Source organism: Equus przewalskii, chromosome X (genome assembly GCF_037783145.1).
Source record: "Equus przewalskii isolate Varuska chromosome X, EquPr2, whole genome shotgun sequence".
In the NCBI taxonomy this organism is placed as follows: Eukaryota; Metazoa; Chordata; class Mammalia; order Perissodactyla; family Equidae; genus Equus; species Equus przewalskii.
Genome location: NC_091863.1, coordinates 62,159,436 through 62,180,945, shown reverse-complemented (window position 1 = coordinate 62,180,945; position 21,510 = coordinate 62,159,436). Strand labels below are relative to the sequence as shown.

Here is a 21,510-nt window from a genome sequence, read left to right as displayed (position 1 = left end):
TTGTAGTCCAAAAGGGAAACAGAAACAAATGAAGTTGCAGCCTAAAAATGACCAGAATACCTCAGTGTCTTATGCCAGGACTAGCTCTCCTTTCTCGTCTCCTGGTAAATATGTGTTTTGTTTTTGTTGTTGTGTATTTCATTTTCATGCGGATATTAGGATATAGAAGAGGCAGTATGGTTTATAGCACAAAGAACAAGGATTTGGATTTAGAAATGTTGTTTTGTAGTCCTAATTCTTCTCTCTAGCTTTGTGGCTCTGGGTAAGACAGTAGGCTATAGTATTCAGTTTCTTCATTTTTAAATTGAAGATCTTCAGAATAGATGAAATTTAAAGTCTCTTTGGGTTTAAAATTCTGTGACTTTATGATTTTTAACATCTGTAATATCTCAGAGTACTCATCTACAATAGATTTGCCAACATAAGACTTGAGGATTCGTTATATGGGCAGATGGTGTCTTTGGACAAGTTTTTCTGACTTTCTGTGCTTGAAAGTTTAATGATGTGTTAAAACATTTGTTCTCAAAATATTTATATTTCCTTCTTCAAACAACTTGTCATTTTGATATTAGAGTAAAATAACTGAATGAGAGAGAGTTTTAAAAACAGCCTGTTTATCTTTCCTGAATATATAATAATTGTGTTAACATTACAGTCTTTTAAATTGTAAGTTTCAGATGCTGCTGAAGGGCTTTCACTATATTTACTCGATGATGAACTGGACGGGCCATTTTCTTCATCTAGCTTCAGTGGCTATGGCCGAAGTGGAAATTGCCATGACCCAGGGAAAGCCAAATCATTTCGGAGTAGGGTCTTGCCAATTAAACAAGGTAGGAAATAAATATGGACAGGGCATTTATTCTTTGTTCCCTCATGATGGTAGACGAATTACTTAAAAGCTGATGTGTTTTGGTAGTAAAAATTAGCATGTCTTTCTTTATAGCTAATGAGGATTTTAATATTGTCAAATTTGAATCATACGGAGTTTCATATCCACAACTAGAAACAGGCTGTTAACAGATTTCCAATAACTATTTCCAAACATATTTTAGTCTTTAGTCTTTTAAAATAAATTGTAAAATTAATAGGGAGGAAAAACTAAATGAGATCTTTCCTCAAGCACATAAAAACAAGACTGTTAGACACATTAAGAATTTTTTATATATTAAACCATATTAATAAGAAAGGAAAAAAATTCTTAAATCATCTTTAAATAAGACTCATATTTTTAAGGGCTACCTCAATTTATGGAAAGGATTTGGGTTGAAAAATGAGCTTTCTTTTAGTCAACAGCCACTTCTGCCACCTTCCTTTGGTTTTCCAGTTACATAGCTCAGGTTTTCTCTTCCCTCAAGTCCTGTTCTCTCAATAATTCCATGGTTTTCAGACTGTACTCTGCCTATTTCTGGATAATCCATAGAGATACTTAGGAATTCTCAGAAGAGCCTTCTTCATTCAACCAGAACACCTTAGTTTTTCATTTCATGTAATGAACTTCCATCTAACTTTTATTTAAAGAAAAATTTTCACTGCTTAAAAAGAAATCACTGACCTCATAATTCATCATCATGTGCATCCGTTTTGGACTACATAAGAGGGAATCGGTTGTGAATACTTGAAGGTTATTGTTGATATGCATACTTTTTTCTTATACTTAGACCTATGTTATGGACCCTGAACATTTTCAAAGAGAGTTCTAATATGTTCATCTATTGGAAGTTTGTAAAGAATAGTTAATATACTTTTACGAATATCTTTACTGGAATATGTAGTTTAATTTTATATAAATTTTTAATGAAAGATTAGGTAGCTTCCATTGTCATTGAAGTATCAAATAACTTAAAAATAGACTTTCTAAAGATATTTTGTATTTGTTATTTGAGAAATATTAAAATATGTCTGATTACTTTAAAATAGTGCCTTTATTTTTCCAAATTTGTATCTTTAATCTCTCCTTTGTCCTGCTGTACATTGCATGCTCATGCCACTTCCTTTTCTCTTTGTCCTTCCCTTCACTGTCAAGCTTTTAAAAAGAGTAGCTTATACTTCCTGCTTCTATTTTCTTTCCATCAAGACATTCATTTATTCCTTGTAGTCTGACTTCTGCCCCCACCACTGTCACAAAAGCTCTTCTCCCTGGAATCACCAGTAATCTTCAGTTACCGGCCAGTGTCCTTTTCTGAGTCGGTGTCTCCTTGGTCACTCTATCTCTTTGGGTGCTATTGACCACCCGCTGTAGGAACTCTGCTGCCTGGCTTCTCTGCTCTACTGATTCTTCTATATCTCTTATCTGTTTCTCCTATATTTTCTGTTTCTTTTCTTTGGCCCTACTTGCCTCCTATTTGCAGAGTTGCCCACTGTTCTTTTTTTTGTCCTTTTTTTTTTGTCTTCTACAAATAAAGGATCTAACAGCTACATCAGTCATCTTTATGCTGATAACTCTCCAAATTCATATATCTAGCCCTTACATCTCATTTTCTACCAGTCTCATTTCCAAGTGTTTCCTAAAAAGAAATTTCCTTTGGGTGTTTATCATCTATCTTTTTGTCTCAGCTTGCTTCTTTTTCTGCACTCACTATTTTAGTTAATGGCACCACCATCTTCCTAGTCATCCCACTTAAAATCTTGCAGTGTTCTTTGACTCTCCTTTTACCCCTTATATCCAGTCAGTTGCTAAGTTTTGTGCATTCTACAACTCTTTAATATCACTTAAATCTCTTGTCTACAGTTTCTATTGCTATCTCCTTAGTCTCTAACCTTGATATATTAGTCAGCTTGGGCTGTCACAACAAGATACCACACACTGGGTGGCTTAAACAGCAGATACTTATTGTTTAAGCAGCTTTGTTGAGATATCATTGACATAAAAATTGTATATATTAAAGTGTATAACTTGATGTTTCGATATGTATATATTGTGATGTGGTCACCACAAACTAATTAACATATCCATCACTTCTACATAGTTACAGCATGTACATGTGTGTGTTAAGAAGATTTGAGATCTAACCTCTTAGCAAATTTCAAGTATACAATACAGTATTTTTAACTGTAGTCACCATGTTGTACATTAGACATCCAGAATTTATTCATCATGAATAACTGAATCTTTGTACCCTTTGACGAACACCTCCCCATTTCCCCTCCCCCCAGCCCCTGGCAACCACCATCCTATTCTCTGCTTCTATGAGTATGACTGTTTTAGATTACATGTATAAGTGACATCATGCAATATTTCTCTTTCTGTATCTTGCTTACTTTGCCTGTCGTAATGTCCTCCAGCTCCATCCATGTTGTTGCAAATGACAAAATTTCCTTCTTTTTTAAGGCTGAGTAATATTCCATTGTATATATGAGTATGCATATATACACACACACACGCATATATACACACGTACATACACCACATTTTCTTAATCCATTCATTATTTGTGGAATGACATATATGTTGTTTCCGTATCTTGGCTATTGTGAATCATGCTGCAATGAACATGGGAATACAGGTATCTCTTCAAGGTCCTGATTTCAATTCCTTTGGATATTTACCCAGAGCTAGGATTGCTGGATCAAATGGTAGTTCTATTTTTAATTTTTTGAGGATCCTCCATACTGATTTCCATAATGGTTGTACTAATTTGCCTTCTCACCAACAATGTACAAGGGTTCCCTTTTTTCCACATCCTCTCCAACGCTTCTTTTATCTTTTTTTTTTTTTTTTAAAGATTTTATTTTTTCCTTTTTCTCCCCAAAGCCCCCCAGTACATAGTTGTATATTCTTCATTGTGGGTCCTTCTAGTTGTGGCATGTGGGACGCTGCCTCAGCGTGGTTTGACGAGCAGTGCCATGTCCGCGCCCAGGATTCGAACCAACGAAACACTGGGCCGCCTGCAGCGGAGCGCAGGAACCCAACCACTCGGCCACGGGGCCAGCCCCCAACGCTTCTTTTATCTTGATAATAGCCATCCTAACAGATGTGAAGTAATATCAGATTATGGTCTGGATTTGCATTTGTATGATGATTAGAGATGTTGAGCACTTTTTCACGTATTTACACAGACGTTATTTTCTCACATTTATTTTCTGGATGCTCAAAGTCCAATATGAAGGTGCCAGCAGGGTTAGTGTCTGGTGAGGGCTCTCTTCCTGACCTGCTGATGGCTGCTTCCTCACCATGTCCTCATGTGGCTTTTTCTCTCTGCATCCACAGACAGGGAGAGAGAGAGCAAGCACTGGTTTCTCTGCCTTTTCTTGTAGGGACACCAGTCCTAGTGCATTAGGGCCCACCTTTATAACTTCATTTAACTTTAGTTAATTCCTCGAAAGCCCTATCTCCAAGTATAGTCACATTGGGGGTTAGGGCTTCAACATAGGTATTTTCTTTTGGAGGGGCACAGTTCAGTCCATAACACCTAGACTATTAGACTAATCTTGTAAGTTTTGTTACTATGCAAGCCTAGTCTTTGCTTCTTCCAGTCTTTCTAGTCCACTCTCCTGTTTTCCTCCTACCTCACTGGCTATTCTTTCTCAATTCACTTTGCCAGTTCTTCTTTATCTTTAAATGTTGGACTATCCCAAGTCTCACTCTTCAGCCACCTTCTCTCTCTTTAGTTGCTCTCTTAATGAGCTCTCTCAGTTCTCTTGACCCTAGTGTTGTCTCTTTACTGAACATTTCCAAAATTATATCTCCAGCTCTATCCAAGTCTCCCGTGAGCTCTAGACTGATATATCCACCTGCTTTTTTTCTTTTTCTTTCTTTAGTGTCTTTACTTGGATCTCTAGTAGTATATTTAAAACTGGAACCTTGATTTTCCCACAAGCCTACCCAAACCTGTTCATCCTTCATTGTTCTCCAACTTAGCAATGTATCTCTACCATTCACCCAGTTGCTCAGGCCATAAAACCTAGGAGTTGGGGCCAACCTGGTGGTGTAGTGGTTAAGTTTGCATGCTCTGCTGCAGCAGGCCCAGGGTTTGCAGACACAGACCTAGACACTGCTCGTCAAGCCATGCTGTGGCGGCATCCCCTGGGCAAAAAGAGGAAGATTGGCAACAGGTGTTAGCTCAGGGCCAATCTTCTTCACACACACACCAAAAAAACACCCTAGGAGTTGACCCTCATTCTTTGCTTAACACTTGACATCCAATCCATCAGCACTTTCTGTCAGTTTGAAGTTTAAAGATAAAAGTTGGTTGGGGCCTGCCTGGTGGCATAGTGGTTAAGTTTGCATGTTCTGCTTTGGCAGTCTGAGGTTCACCAGTTTGGATCCCGGGTGTGGACCTACACACTACTTGTCAAGCCATGCTGAGGCAGCGTCCCACATATAAAGTAGAGGAAGATGGGCACGGATGTTAGCTTAGGGCCAGTCTTCCTTAGCAAAAAGAGGAGGATTGGCAGCAGATGTTAGCTCAGGGCTAATCTTGCTCAAAAAATTAAAAATAAAAGTTGGTTCTGGTAGCTCCTCTCTAAGGAAGTATTCCAAATCTAATCACTTCTCATCACCTCTGTTGGTACATCCCTCATCATGTTTTACCTAGACTATTGCAGTGGACTCCCAACTGATCTCTGCTTCCTGTCTTGTTCTTTCTGTAATTTGTTCTCTACACAGCAGCCACAGCACTCTTTTCAAAATCTAAATCAGATCTTGTCATTGTCCAGTTTTAAAACTCTTCACTGGCAGTCATCTCCCTACTACGTCCTGTTTTTCTCTTTCACTCTGGTTACACTAGGTTTCTCTTTCTTCCGCTGCAATGTTCTTTTCTCCAGATCTCAACTCATTCAGTTCTTTTCTCAAATACTCTCTCTGCAGAAAAGTCTTCCCTATCTAAAATAGTCCCCCCAAACATACACTTGTACTCTTTTTTTAACCCTCTTTTCTTTTTCTTTATAGTAGGTATTGTTACTCGAAATTATTTATTTGTTCACTTCATTGTCTGTCAAGCTTTCCCCACTAAAACATAAATTCAAAGAGCAAGGGCTTTGTCTCATCATTGCTGTATTCCAAGCTCCAAGCAATGCCTGGCTCATAGCAGGTAACTGGTAAATAATTTGGTGAATGAATGAATAAGATTATTCTGAAACATGTTCCCAGATAATTCTTTCTAGAGTTCAAGCCCTTAAAATTTCTGCCCATCTACCTTACCACAGATATCCCTCCACACTCTCCTCCCCATCTCCCTTTGAAAAAGCAGTCAGACAAAAATCAAACTTTAGTTATCTTCCATTCCCATCAGATTTAAGTTCATATTCTAGCACTATCCATGATTTTCCCCCATCTATCTTTGGGTTGTAAATATTTTTTGATAGACTGTTTATTTTACTTTTGAACCTAAGTAACCATCTTATCAAAGTCAAAGCTTAACTTGAAAAAATCATTATCTTGATCTAGATCATTCCCTTGATGGACCCCTTACAAATGGTGATGGCAGAGAGCCCCGGACAGGAATCAAGAGAAAACTACTTAGCGCGTCAGAAGAAGATGAAAGCGTGGGAAGAGAAGAGAAAGAGAAAAAAGAAGCAAAAGAGAAATCACATTTATCCTCCTCAGAGAGTGGAGAGTTAGGATCCAGTTTAAGTTCTGAAAGTACCTGTGGTTCTGATTCTGACTCTGAATCAACTTCCAGAACAGATCAAGATTACGTAGATGGAGACCATGATTATAGCAAATTCATACAAACTAGACCTAAAAGAAAACTCAGAAAGCAATATGCCAATGGAAAAAGAAACTGGAAGACGAGAGGCACAGGAGGAAGGGGCAGATGGGGCAGATGGGGTAGATGGAGTAGAGGAGGCAGAGGAAGAGGAGGCAGGGGACGAGGGGGTCGAGGAAGAGGTGGAGGTGGCACTAGAGGGAGAGGGAGAGGGAGAGGAGGAAGAGGTGCTTCTAGAGGAGCCACCAGAGCCAAACGTGCACGTGTTGCAGATGATGAATTTGATACCATGTTTTCAGGACGTTTCAGTAGACTGCCTCGAATTAAAACAAGAAACCAAGGCAGGAGGACTGTTTTATATAATGATGATTCTGATAATGACAATTTTGTGTCCACTGAAGATCCTCTGAATCTTGGTACATCCAGATCAGGCAGAGTGCGTAAAATGACAGAAAAAGCCAGGGTTAGCCATCTCATGGGATGGAATTATTGACAGTTAATAAATTTAGGATAATTTAAAAAATTCAATGGCCTTCTACTGCAGGGAATTTACCAGGAAATCTACAAAGCAAGTTGTGTGGGGACTTCTGCTTCCTTTCACATTGGTGCTTTTTCCATTATGCCAGTATACATTTGTTTCAAGACTTTTGATCTCCACACTTCATTTGTTCAAACAAGCCTTACTCATTAGGCCTTAAATTAAAAAAAATTCTGCGCCCACACACACACACACACACGCGCGCGCGCACACACAAACAACACATACACACTACAGATTTACTACATTAAAGGAGCATTCAGCTTCTTAAGAGTAGCATGACATTTTTATCTCAATGGAATATCCCTCTTTTGCTTTTGTATCACAGAAGTATAGCACCTTCTTACAGAGTTTTATATAGTTTGTTTTTGCCATTTTGATTCCTGTACCCAGTAATAATAACTTTTGCACAATACACCAATCCTAAAGGCAGCTATTAAATGTTTACAGTTTCTATATTGTAAGAACGATCTGGATTATTTTACTCTTCCCAGGCCAAACTTTCATGAATTGTACTGAACTGAAGTATATATTTATACTACAGTTTTTTGGGGGGTGGGGGGAATATTGATATGCTTTTCATTGATTTGCTTAATTCATGTTAAAGGTGAGAAAAGGGTTGGTGCCTTGTAAATATGTAGCAAATCTTTGTGGTGTGTCCTGATGTGTGCATTAACTTTATTAAAAAAGAATACTTGAGGTATCAATCTAGACAAGGTGCCAAATGCAAAAGTTTCTTGCATCCATTTTCTTTTTCCTATTATATTTTATTGCATTAATGAAACTTGTGTAGCTTAAAGAATAACTTAAACATTTGAGAAATCCTCATCCACAAAGAATAACTTCTTTGAATAGTAGCTCAGCTACCTCTATTAACTACAACTACTGGAAATCTTAAGGAAAATAGATGCTATTATTCATTACTGACTAAGAAGAAACAGAACAAGCTTGGTAGGAATGAATACTCATAAGTTATAAGCGGAGAGGTTGTTAATAATTGTTTTGGCTCTCAAATTAATAGTTGTAATTAACTAACTTTCAGAAGTATAGTATGTTCTACTCTAGGCTTTTCTTAGAACATATTCATGTGAGTAGACTTGGTCTACTGCTTATATATCTCTGCTAGCACTTACTATTTAACAGCTGTGAGTGACTGGTTTTCATTTGAATTTTAAAATGTAACAAAGCACCTAGTTTGAGTTGGAATGTGTTGGCTAGCTAGTCTTTTGAATCAACTTTAACAGGTTCTGCTCATACCATTCCAAAGGGTTTTTTTCTGTTAAAATCTTTCAGAAAAGAACCTCATTGCACTGCACACTGATATTTTGAGTCATTATTTTATAGATGAAAAAAATTTTTAAACCTTTCTGGTCTTGTTTACAGCAGTAGAGTGCACGTGGTTCCATAAGTGAGCTTGAGTTCCAAGATCAATTTTACTCCTCAAATTTGAGAGATTGCAAATTTGCTAATTTGTTAGATACTTAAATTTTTGAAGTGAGTAGAGAATATTGATCTCTGTTTTTGTAACAGCAGATTTGTTGCATTTAGATCAGGCTTGTGGGATAAAAGAAACTTCTTAATGTATGCTTAGTAATCCCAGGATATTTCATAACCTAATATGTTTGTCTCATGCTTTCAATCATTTCATGCATCTGAAAATCCTTAAGTGCAGAGGAAGGAGTACACACATAACTTTGCTTTTTGGTTGGGTTGGGTGAAGGTTATTCTTGGACTGACATCTTTAAACAATTTTCACTTGCAGTAGAAATGATGTTCAGGCTTTAAAAAAGTATTGTTGTGAATTGTTAAGGCACTAACTTCTGTTACTGGACAGTAGATCAAGCTGATTATTTTTAATAGCCTTTTTTTCGCTATACCAAAACTACTTCTGGTTGTAACTCAGCTGCCACTTTTAACCATAGTATAGATTCAAAAACATTCATATTTGAAACTCTACATTTGATTTTTGCTGAAATGTACAATTTTAGTTATTCATCTCTTGGGCATTTAGACTAAAATTTTGCCTGTGTTTTCCTGGAATCAGTAACACTTTGGCCTCCCCTAATCAAAGTAACATAGTTATTTAAATTCATGGATATACCCAAATGTGTGTCATGTGTATCATTTTAGTGTGAAATTTTTGTTGACATTCTTCTATGAAGAGCTGACCTCTTGACATGTAGAAGAATTGCCATTTGTGTGATTTTAGCTATCTCAAGCTTTATTTATAATTTATTTTTAAAAACAAAAATGCCACATTTATTCCCCAAATGTCAAGATTTTCTAGGTTTAGATAATTAGAATAATAAGGCTGAAGACATTTTTAAGCATATTTTATATGTAGTGAAATACTGTGAAAATACTAGTGAACAGCATTTTGCTGTAACATTGATTTCAGTTATTAGAATTTAAAGAATTAGTCACCAGGGTATGTTAGATGAGCATAGTTATCATTTATTACAAAACAAACAGATCAGTTTCTGTTTGCATGCAAATTATTTTAATGAGTGTAAAAATAAAAGTTTGGAAGATAGTGTTTTTACTTTTATATCTGGACTTTCCCCCCCCAGTTTATACTTTGCTTTTTTTGTAACACCTCCTCCTGTGAATGTATTGTAATTTGTATCACGTTGAGTATCTTATCACTTTAATTTTTTAGAGGCCCTTTAAACCTGAATAAGATCTGGGTTCAGCCATAGCAAAGCAAATAGGAAATGAACTAAGAATTTTGAAGAAAAGTCTAAATCTTAGATGAATTGCTAAGAAAAACCACTGTTACATATGGTCCATCAAAGCATACACATGTATGAGCTTAATTCTGTGCTAGATATTAATAGTCAGTGAACTGTAATATTTCTCATGAATGCTAATAATGTTTTAATTCCCAGCTTTAAGATCTTAGCATGTGTATCTGTTTATGAAAACAGAATTGTGTGTTTCTTCTATGGCTTGCTGTGTGTATCTCTTCCAGCAATAGGATGCTCTCCAAAACATTCACTAGCCTATTAGCCTAATGACTACATTTGTTTGTGTGTGTGTGCACGCGTGCACATGCACGCATGTATGTAGATTTTTTTTCCAACTTGACACACTTTATCTCAGACATTAAAAAGAGTATTTTGTATAGAAGACAGCCGTATTCACTGTCTACCGATTCTTTGCCTCTGTTGTAAAGCGCTTAGCCTGTATATATACTGCTTGATCCTCCATTTCATTATGCCTTCTAGGTAAACAATCTAGATTTTGTTGTGTACACGTGTCCCTCTATTCTTTTAATTTAATTTGCCCTTGTTTCATTTGTTTCTTTTTCTGTTTCCCTTCCCAGAGATCAGGCTTGTGCTAGAATTCTTCCATACAGCACTTTGTTTCACTCAGCGGCTAGGAAACTGAGTAAAATTCATAAATCTCATTCTACATAACTGTGTGCTCAGATATCTAACTCAGCCTTCCAATACTTTGAAGTACATTTGAGTGATTTATCTTTTTGTTGTTTTTGTCATAATCCTATAGATTGTCATCAGACAATAATAGAATCATTGAAAGAGAAAGATGTGAATGCCACTTCTAACTTTTTGATAAAAACTTTTTTGAGCATTTTTCAAAATTTGTATGTTTGTGGTGTGATAAATTAAACACCTTATTAATCGCTTATATATCTCGGGAATTATTTTATGCACATTTACCAACTGGTACCTATCTTTAAAGTCGTAATTTTCACATCCACAAAAAGGAAACTTACATCCTGTATAATTTGCAGTTTACTTTGATGTCCAGCCTTTTAAACGCTTATCACCATTTTGAGTTTCGAAATGAATAGTTCAGTTCTGGGGGAAGAAATGGAACTTTGACATTTAAAGTTCATTGTTTTAAATAGTAACCCCATCCCCAACATTTTTGTGGTACATGAGGCTTTATGAAAGTTTTGTTGAAAATAGAATATTCCAAGATCACTTTTAAAGCTTGTTTTAAAAATTAGTGTGAAAATATTTTCATGCTTTTTTGCTTTTCACCTGTTAGTAAAGTTTCTTTACCAAGTTTTAATTATCAAGTTTACCAAGTTTTGATTAAATTCTAATACAAAGCTAAATTTTTTTCATGGTGCTGTATTTTGTGGAATATGGATTGCCCTCAAGTTTCTTAACATTTATTATTTCTTATATAGCCTTATCCTTGATTATTTCCTTTTCCGTCATTTCTCTTCTGCTTATCTTTATCCTCACTTCTCTTTCTGCAATGAAGATTGCACCTAATTTAGCATGCTTCAACAAGACTGGAAATTTATGATTTATTGATGGGAGAAGTATAGTAGAAAGGCCCTGCAGTTTAGAGTTAAGGTTTGTTTGTTTATTTATATGTATGCCCATTTGTTGTTCTTATACCTATCTTAATTAAATCAAGAATATGAGACTTTGACATATAAAAGCATGATAAGTATTTTCTAAAAGATAAAACTATTGATGCATATTAAAATCGCCATTGTAATTGACTTTTAAAATCACATACAAAAATATTTTGAAACCCAGTTGGGAAATGTGTTTTTACATAAGCCACCAGATACACATTAGGCAGTACTACAAATGTTAATTCTTTAAACAATACTGTGGTGATGGCAATCAGTAATTTATTTCTTTGTCCTGTAACTTATCATCCTTGTCTTTTGTAATCTCTTTCAAAATATTAACAAACTGTACCTTATGTTTGTTCTTAGTATCCATAAATTTTAAGATGGAAAATCATTCAGTTAATAGTTGATGTGATGTTGTATATGGACAAAATGTCCATTAAACTAAAATTCAGTAAAGAAAGGTAAACTAAACTGGCTTCGTTTATAAAAGATGTTTTGTTTGGCAGTTATCAGTCATTATAAGCAATTATCTTCAAAGATAAAAAACTGGACTAATTTGTTGCCATTCTTTATGGGATGTTTACAATAAAATTCCAAGTTGTTTGGAATCAATTGCACTCTTGATGCTTTATGCCTTAACTCAGGTACTGGAGATAAATTAACAAGAAAGAAATACTGAGTTACCTTTCCATTATCCAGCTTCAGAGATTGTAACCATGTAACTCTTGTGTCTTTTCTTTCTGTTTCTTTGTCATATAATATTTTATTATTATTACCTTTTAATCTGAGAAACTAGGGTGCTTCTTCCTATCAAAGAAAATTAAGACTTTTTTTTCGCTGTAGTCATTGCAGATATTCTTTGGGTCACTTTTTGGTAATAAATATGTTAACATTTTAAATGTGGGCTGCTTGGTGCATTAAATAACAGCCTGCAGAGCTTTAGTCAACATTTTGTTGTGTAGAGCTTTTTGAAATTAATAGATTTCTAATTTGTTTATGGATTATAAGTTTTAGAGCTGAGCTATGAATCTCTGACGTTTTTATTTATAGTAAAATTGCCCACAGAGGCTTAACTATATTATGAACGGTTCTTTAATTGAGTGTAAGCGAAGGAGGGAGAGAAGTAAGGTGAGAGTTAACTTTTGAGCCAGGAGCTGAATGCCCTACCAGGAACATTCCTCCTACTTCTGCAGCTATGTAGTTACCGTCAACCCTTTATCCAATGGTGAGAATTCCACTTGCTTCAAGGTAAGTAAGCTGGCCAAAGACTGGGACTGAGTACATATATATACTGTTTCATACATACACTGTTTTGTGTATTTAAAATCAAGAAATAAGGTATTTAGAAAAAAAATCACCTTTGTCTTCTGGCATTATATCCTATGGCTGTGAAAGTAACCCAGATTTTCACAATATTTGGAGATTGAGGTGGAGATACATTATTTGGTATTTGTGTTGAATTGCTTGATTGGTTAAAGACAGCCCTCTTTAAAGATGTAAAAGTGTATGTTAAAAATTCTTTATTAGCAGGCTTTGATGTTTTCTGACTTTACCTGCTAGGTTTTTAAAATAAAAAAGTAAAGAATGTGTCTAACAAAATATTACAGCAGTATTAAGAAGAAAACCCATTTCTTTCTTCTTAAAGATTGGCCCTGAGCTAATATCTATTGCCAATCTTTTTGTTTTTCTTCTCTCCAAAGCCCCACAGTACATAGTTGTATATTCTAGTTGTAGGTCCTTCAAGTTGTTAGGAAAATCCATCTTTTTCCCTAGATGAGATGGTCAAGAGCAGAGTACTCTTTACCTTCTTTCTCAATTATATGCCACTGACAATTTAAGTCTGTTGTACAGAAATGCACAAAATAAATTGAAACCAATATATTGAACCTGTGAGTTGGTTTTCTTGGGATATTTAAGCCCATACACTTACAGTTGCTGTCTTAGGTCTTCAATGTAAGTACTTGAAAGGATTTTTTTATGCTACGTATTACTGGCAAACCAAATATAACACTAAATAAAATCAACTTTATGGTGTCAATATTTTCCCAAAGTTTTGAGAAAACATTTTTTCTTTTTCTTTCCTTTATTTGTAACTTTAGTATGTTTTTCTTTGCCACCTATGGCAATTGCCTTAATAAAGTTACCTCTCATCTGGAGATTACGAACATCTAATAGATAATTTTAAATAAGTTACTGATTATTAACAAATTAAAGTTTAATTTGATGTTAGAGAACTTTTGAAAACAGCTTTCAGCAGCTAGTATCCTTTCATTAATTTGTAAATTTTGAATTGTCGGCTTGCCTGCTCAGCATCTTTATGGTTCTTTTCAGAGAATAAGTTTTGTGATAAATACATGAAGAAATTGAAACATTTCAATTGCTTGATTTAGGTTACTAATATTACTTGGTGGAATTTGCTCATTTTTAGGAATGTTGTTGTGGTTGATTTTTCTCGTTACAATCCTAAATAGAATTTGTATAGCAACATGTTAATTTATATTAGGAATTTTGTGTAGTCTGTCAAGTAATTTAAGGCAGTAAAACTGACTTAAGGTGTTTTTGTTTTGACGTTTAAAAAAAGTGTAGAATATCATGTTAAAATGCAATTTGCAGCCCAAATTGTATAATAGGGGGATATTTTTAGGGGGATATTTTGTTACCCTTGGGTATTGTTCATCTAAAGTATTAATAATGAAGATCTGGTGGTTCTGAATTGTTTCCGTTTAAATTTTAATTTATAAATTAGAGCAAACCTTGTATATGAAAACATAAGTGTTAATTTTGTCTAGTCTGATCCCATGGAACAGAAAATACCATACCCTTGACATTCTCATAGTCACATTGCCAAGTAGTCTTTTCAGTTTTGTAGGTTCCTATTCGTTTTTATTGTAATTGTGGTTAGTAGTTTTCATGATAAAGAAAAATAGTTATTAAATCAAAATAATAGTTCAAGTTTATGGTAGATACACTTTTGCTTTCCACTGGCCTCAAAAATATAAGATTGGTGAATACGATAAGTTTTTAACACTGTAAAAATATTAATCTTTTATTGCTTTGCTTATAATTATTCAAGCAGAAATTATCAGAGAACAATCTGAGATGATGTTATGTTCTAGAAATTGGGATTTCCTTCATAGAAGGAGAAATTTACCAGCAGTAATTGTAGCCTATATTCTTTATATCAGTGATAAGAGATGGCTAAAGAAAAACTAGTCTGTTGCTTCCCAGACTTGTTTATTTGTTTATTCAGTCATTCAACATTTACTGAGTACCTTCCATGTACCAAACACTGTAATTTTATAAAGAGCTTTATGATTTACAAAGGCCATCTCTCAAACATATTCTCACTCGCCAGAATGACACCATAAATAAATTCCATTTCTCAGATCAGAAAAATGAGTTTCAGTGAAATCAGTCAATTTACCAAAAATCACATGGCTAATAAATATTAAAGCCTTTATGTATTCAGAATATCTGCTTCCAGATTTCTAGTCTTAGCTTTTATATCTTGTTAAGGGGATGCTGTTTGGTTCCATTTTCCTCCTTCCCATTCTCCATGAAATGGAGACTCCAAAGTCATGCATGTGTACCTTGAACATCACATCTTCTTTTGTTTTTGGCTAAGATCATTTAATAAAGAGGACACTGAGATGTGGATCTTTATGCCTTTTAGTAGTTTGGGGAGTTAGTAGGAGCTAAAATTTTTGAAGATAGCAGGTTTGGAAGCAGAAAAATGAATGGAGCTCTTAAAGTGCATATCTTGTGTCAATCTGCACACGGGTAAATGTCCAAGAAAAATGTAGAGAATTTACTCCTATCTTATCTACTGTGAGGATTAATTCTGCTAATAATGTACACAAGCGTGCTTTACAGCACATGATACAAAATTTATCAGTTATTGCTATCTTCTGCTCTTGCCGGTTGCAAAACCTAGAACTTTATTTTCCCTTCTGAGTTTAAATGGATTTCAGGTACAGTTCTCAGAGAATGCAGCATGGTTTCTGACTTAATCCATGGGTTTAATTTAGTTTAGGGTTTTTGTTTTTTGTGGTTTTTGTTACATTCTTTTAACTACCTCTGAGTTTTCAGTTTTACTTGTTGTCACTCTTCCTTTACGTTCGTTTTTTTTTTTTTTTTAAGATTGGCACCTGAGCTGACATCTGTTGCCAATCTTTCTTTTCCCGTCTTCTTTTTCTCCCCAAAGCCCCCCCCCCCCCCCAGTACATAGTTGTATATTCTAGTTATGGGTCCTTCTGGTTGTGCTATGTGGGACGTCACCTCAGCATGTCTTGATGAGCGGTGCCATGTCTGCGCCCAAGATCCAAACCGGTGAAGCCCTGGGCCGCCAAAGCAGAGTGCACGAACTTAACCATTCGGCCACAGGGCTGGCCCCTACATTCTCATTTTAAAAATTGGCCCCAAATCCAAAATATCCAGGGAAAATAAGACCATTTCAGAAAGAAAGAGTTTCCCATCTCAGCTTTCATATACCAATCCTTCCTTGGTATCATTTTAATGATGTGGATCGTTTTCTAATTAAGACTTTGGGGCAGAGTTGGTAGTTGATGGGGTTCGGTAGACCTATAAATACAGTAAAACTGAATTTGAACTCTTACTAATTTGAATTTTATAACAATTCTGTTACAACATATGTGGTTATTAGGGAAAAATTTTCAAATAATTTAATTCAGTACTCATGTGTTTGTTACATGGTAGATTTCCCCTCTATTCTTAAGGAAGGGCATTTTGCAATGCGTTTTGAAAAGCCATTAGGATTGCCTAAGTTGCATTTGGGTCATGGCGTTTACATTGATTTCATTCACATTTTACAATGCCACCTTTTCTCTTCTAACCACCTTTCACTCATTCTGATTGTCATCCAAGGAACAGAAATGTTGGTTTCTTACAGATAGACTATTGGATTTTTCTGTCAACAAAGATTGTTGTAAAACTCAAACAGAAAAGGAGAACAAAATAGAGTATATTCATTTTCTCTGGGCTTGCTGCCTAATTTCTAGTAAGTCAGTTCTGTTTTATTTTGGGCTTCAAAATATGAGAGTTTATTTGTCTAGCTAGATAGAACATGTAAGGTTTGGCTAACTAATTGTACATAGACTAATCTCTGCTGTATTAGGAGAATATAACTTGGAAACCTGGATTGGAGTCTTATGCTGTAGTTGGACACCATTCTGTGGCCTGATCTGTATGCTTGAAAGTGTGTATTTAGATGGAAGTAGCCTGACCTGGAGTCAGGTGCTGTGGTTATGGTGGAGGGTAAGGGGAGAAAGGAAAGCTAATGGTAAACTTGAAGATCTTTCTAAGATCCGTCATAACTAGAGGAGAGAGAGGAATGGAGTTTGGAGGGTTAATGAGGAATGAAATCCCCTTGTGTTCAGGGTTTTGCGTGTCAATGTCTTCAAGCAGAGTAGCCTCAGAAACAGGTTAGGGGAAGCCTCACATGAGTTTTGTTTTTGGGGGAAGAGGAGGGTTGCAAAGGGATTGATGGTGGGATTTTACTGTTAAAATTTCTGTATTAGTAATAATAGTTATATTTCTTGAGAGCTTAACTCTATTAGGAAGGTATTATTAACCCCATTTTGCAGATGGGGAAACTGAGGTGTAGAAAAGCAAAGAAACTTGCCCAAGATCACAGTGTTAATAAATAGCAGTATTTATTCTCAGTTTCTAAAGCCAGTGGGCTTAACTATTATTACACATGCCACTTCCATTGAGCTAGTTTTAGCCCTAACTGTGTCAGAGACTTCCAGAGTGGCTTTAGCCAAGTTCTGTTTTTTCCTTGGTTTCAGTTGTCTTTAGCTGTATAAAGCTGAAGTTGATCAAAAATTTCTTGCTTATTCTTTCTTTATGCATCTTCCTAATCTCCAAGACATACTTCAATTGGAGACTTGATTTTCTTGGAATCTTGATAAGCCGTATATCCTACTGATTAAATTTATTCATTTGGAGACAAACATCCCAACTGAACGACTTTAGGAGATTTCAGTTTTCATAAAGGAAGGCTGACAAAATGCAACTTAGGAAGTATAAAAAGCTAATTAGAAAGATTGACTTCTAACATGACAACGTGAGAGCTCCACTGACTCACTTCTCAGTGGAACTGGTGAAAGCTATTGAAATAAAACACAATTGAAAGCTTTGGAAATGGTCCTAATGGCAAACAGCAAATGGAAAAAAAACCATCTCTTCAGGAAAATCTATTAAAAGTCTGTAAGAAAGGTGAGAATCTATGGTATTTGAACCACGACCACCAAGAAGGGGTCTCCCTACTCCATCCCAGGTAAGTAAGGCAGACACTGCAGCCAAGAACACAGGCTCCCTCTCCCCTTAGCTCCCAGGCCAAGAGCTTTCTTCCAGAGGGAGCAGGACATTAGCATTTCCCATCCTTCCTTCAGCTATGCGTTACTGAGGTTAAGGCCCAGTGAGTGAGATTGACAGGTGGGGTCTCCCTTCTGCCTAGCTCTGTTCCGTGGAACGGAGGCTCTACTTTGGTGCTGTGGGCTGAGAAGACAGGCCCTTAGCACCCTTGCCCCAGCTTATGACATGGTGGTTCTATGTCAGGAGAAGAATTAAGGCTGCTGCTCCTGCCCCCACTGAATGCTCAACTCCTAGAGTGGGGGTGTGACCTAGAGAGAAGCTTGTCATTGTCCCCACCACCAGCTCCAGAGCCCTGGTTCAGAGATTTTGCCTGGGGGGAGAACAGACCATAAAACAGGTTCTAATCTCTTCCCAAAGGAACTCAATTTATTTGCAACAGGCATAAGCCTGCTCTTAAGAACAGTGGAGAATGTGGTGAAAGGCAAATGAGAGGAGATTCAAGAAACAGGCCAAACTGTAGGCAGGCTAGTTTGCAGGAGAGAACCAGGGAATAAGACATTTGAGAGGAGCCCTCTTAAGGTTGGAACAGATATCAAACACAGACCTCAAAAACCTGAGTTTGTAGACCAATTTATGCCACAGAGCATTGTTGAAAACAATTGAGCAATCAGCCTGTAATTAGTGGAGTTTAATAACTGGGTGCAATCAGAAAGAGGAAGAGATTTCTTCCCAAATTGTTGTCACCCCAGGGTGACTGTGGGCATACCAGAACTGAATCCTGAGGAGCAACATTAGACTCTTAACTGTGGGAGGAGAAATGGACCTCACTAAAACAATCCAGCTAGTCACTAAGCAAATAAACAGATAACAATAACAAGCCCTGGGTGGGAGACGTCAGTACCCATAGGTGCAGCAGTATATTATTTAAAATGTCCAGTTTCCAACAAAATAGTCATGAGACATAGAAGACAAAAAGGAAAATGGCAAAAGTAAATCCAACCATATACGTTAAATGTGAATGGATTAAACAATACAGTCAAAAGGTAGATATGCTAGACTGGATTAAAATAAAAGCTATACACTATTTACAGGAGACATTTTAGATTTAAAGATACAAATAGGTGGAAAGTAAATGGCAAAAGGTGGAGAGGGTATAATAAATATAAGCAAAAGTAGACTGTAAGCCAAAAACTTTAATTAGAGATAAAGTGGTTCATTTTCTAATAATAAAAGTATCAGTCACTCAGGAAGATAAACAATTATAAACATATATGCACCTAACAACAACCCCAAATACGTGCAGCAAAAAGTGACAGAATTGAAAGAATATATAGACAGTTAAACAATAATGTTTGGAGACTCAATACCTCACTTTCAACAATGAATAGAATAACTGGGAAGGAAATCAAAGATATAAAAATCTTGAATAACGCTATAATCCAACTAAACCTAAAAGACATCTGTAGACCACTCTATCCAATAACAGCAGAATACACATTTTTTCTTAAGTACACATGAGATATTCTCCAGAATATACTATATGCCAAGCCATAAAGCAAGTTTTGGTAGATTTAAAAGGATTGAAATCCTGCAGAGTATGTTCTCCCAGTACAGTGAAATGAAATTGGAAACGAACAGGAGGAAGTTGGAAAATTTACATGATGTGAAAGTTAAACAATACTCTCTTAAATAACCAATAGATCAAAGAAGGAATCATAGGGAAATTAGAAAATACATTAAGATGAATAAAAATGAAACACAACATACCAAAACCTATGAGATCAACAAAAGCAGTGCTCAAAGGAAAACTTATAGTTGTAAATACCTATATAGAAAAGGAAGAAAGCTCTCTAATAACCTAACCTTCCACCTTTGGAAATTAGAAAAAGAAGAGCAAACTAAACCCAAAGCAAGCAGGAGGAAGGAAATAATAAAGATTAGAGTGGAAATAAGTGAAATAGGGAATAGAAAAGCAATAGAGAAAATTAATGAAACCAAAAATTGGCTCTACAAAAAGACCAACAAAATTGACAAACATTTAGCTACACTAAGAAAAAAATGAATGTAGACTCAAGTTACTAAAATCAGTGTAAGAGAAGACATCACTACCTACCTACATAAATCAAAAGTATTATTAGGGAATACTATGAACAATTGTGTATTAATATGCTAGGGCTGCCATAACAAAATACCACAGACTGGATGACTTAAACAACAGAAATTAATTTTTTCACGGTTCTAGAGAATGGAGCTCCAAGATCAAGGTGCTGGCAGAGTTGACTTCTGCTGAGGCCTCTCTCTTTGGCTTGCAGACAGCAGCCTTCTCACTGTTTCCTCACAGGGCCTCTTTGTGAGCAAGCATCCCTAGTGTCTCTTCCTTTTCTTAGGTGGACACCAATCTTATTGGATTAGGGCCCCATCCTTATGACTTCATTTAATGTGAATTGCCTCCTTGATCCTATCTGCAAATATAGTCATATTAGGGACAGTTTAAGCCTCAACATATGGGGGTGGGGGGGCATAATTCAGTTCATAATAAACTGCATGCCAACAAATTAGATAACATACACAAAATGGACAAATTCCTAGAAAGACACAAACTGCTAAAACTGACTAAGAATGAATAGATCTGGGTAGACCTATAACAAGTGTTATGGACTGCATGTTTGTACTCTCAAAAATTCATGTGTTCAGGGTCCAGTCTGGTGGCGTAGTGGTTATGTTTGCACCCTCTGCTTTGGTAGCCCAGGGTTCACAGGTTTGAAACCCAGGCATGAACCTACACACTGCTCATCAAGCCATGCTGTGGCGGCATCCCACATACAAAATAGAGGAAGATTGGCACAGATGTTAGCTCAGGGCCAATCTTCCCCCCAAGATATGTGTGTGTGTGTGTCTGTCTGTATGTGTGTTGAAACCACAACCCCCAATGGGATGGTATTAGGAGGTGGGGCCTTTGGGAGGTAATAGATTTAGATGAGGTTGAGAGTGGAACCCTCATGATGAGATTTAATGTTCTTATAAGAAAAGAGACTAGAGCTTGCTCTCTCTGCCACATGCCACATGAGGATACAATGAGAAGACAGCTGTCTGCAAGCCAGGAAGAGAGACCTCACCAGATACTGAATCTGCTGGTACATTGATCATGAACTTCCCAGCCTCCAGAACTGTGAGGAATAAATGCTTGCTGTTTAAGCTACCCACTGTATGGTATTTTTGTTATAACAGCCTGAACTGACCAAGAAAACAAGAAATTTAATTCATAATTTAAAACACAAAGAAGACTCCAGTCCTAGATGACTTTACTGATGAATTCTACCAAATATTTAAAGAAAACTTAACACTAATATTTCAAAAACTATTGCAGAAAATAGAAGAGAAAGGAACACTTTCCAACTCATTCTATGAGGCCAGTATTACACGGATACCAAAGTCTGACAAAGACATCACAAGAAAACTACAAACCAATATTCCTTATGAGTGTAGGTATAAAAATTGTAAAAAATGTGAGCAAACCAAATCCAGTAACATATAAAAAGGTATGTTCACCATGATCAAGTGGGATTTACCCTAGGAAAGCAGTTTGATTTAAAATCTGAAAATCAATCAATGTAATACACCATACTAATAGAATATAATAAAAA

At 36.1% G+C, this 21,510-nt stretch overlaps 1 protein-coding gene across 2 annotated transcripts in view; it reads left to right on the top strand.

Annotated features, from left to right (window-relative positions):
- The window catches only part of BRWD3 (bromodomain and WD repeat domain containing 3), a 118,138-nt gene extending 105,996 nt beyond the window's left edge, over nucleotides 1–12,142 (top strand). The window contains exons 39-41 of one of the 2 annotated variants that reach the window (XM_070606232.1): nucleotides 7–104; nucleotides 672–830; nucleotides 6,386–12,142. In XM_070606232.1, the coding sequence (XP_070462333.1) occupies nucleotides 7–104; nucleotides 672–830; nucleotides 6,386–7,140 (1,012 nt within the window). In that variant the 3' untranslated portion in view covers nucleotides 7,141–12,142. The remainder of the gene's footprint in view (nucleotides 1–6; nucleotides 105–671; nucleotides 831–6,385) is intronic. The other variant, XM_070606233.1, reaches the window with a different exon arrangement.
- Nucleotides 12,143–21,510: the final 9,368 nt, after the last annotated feature.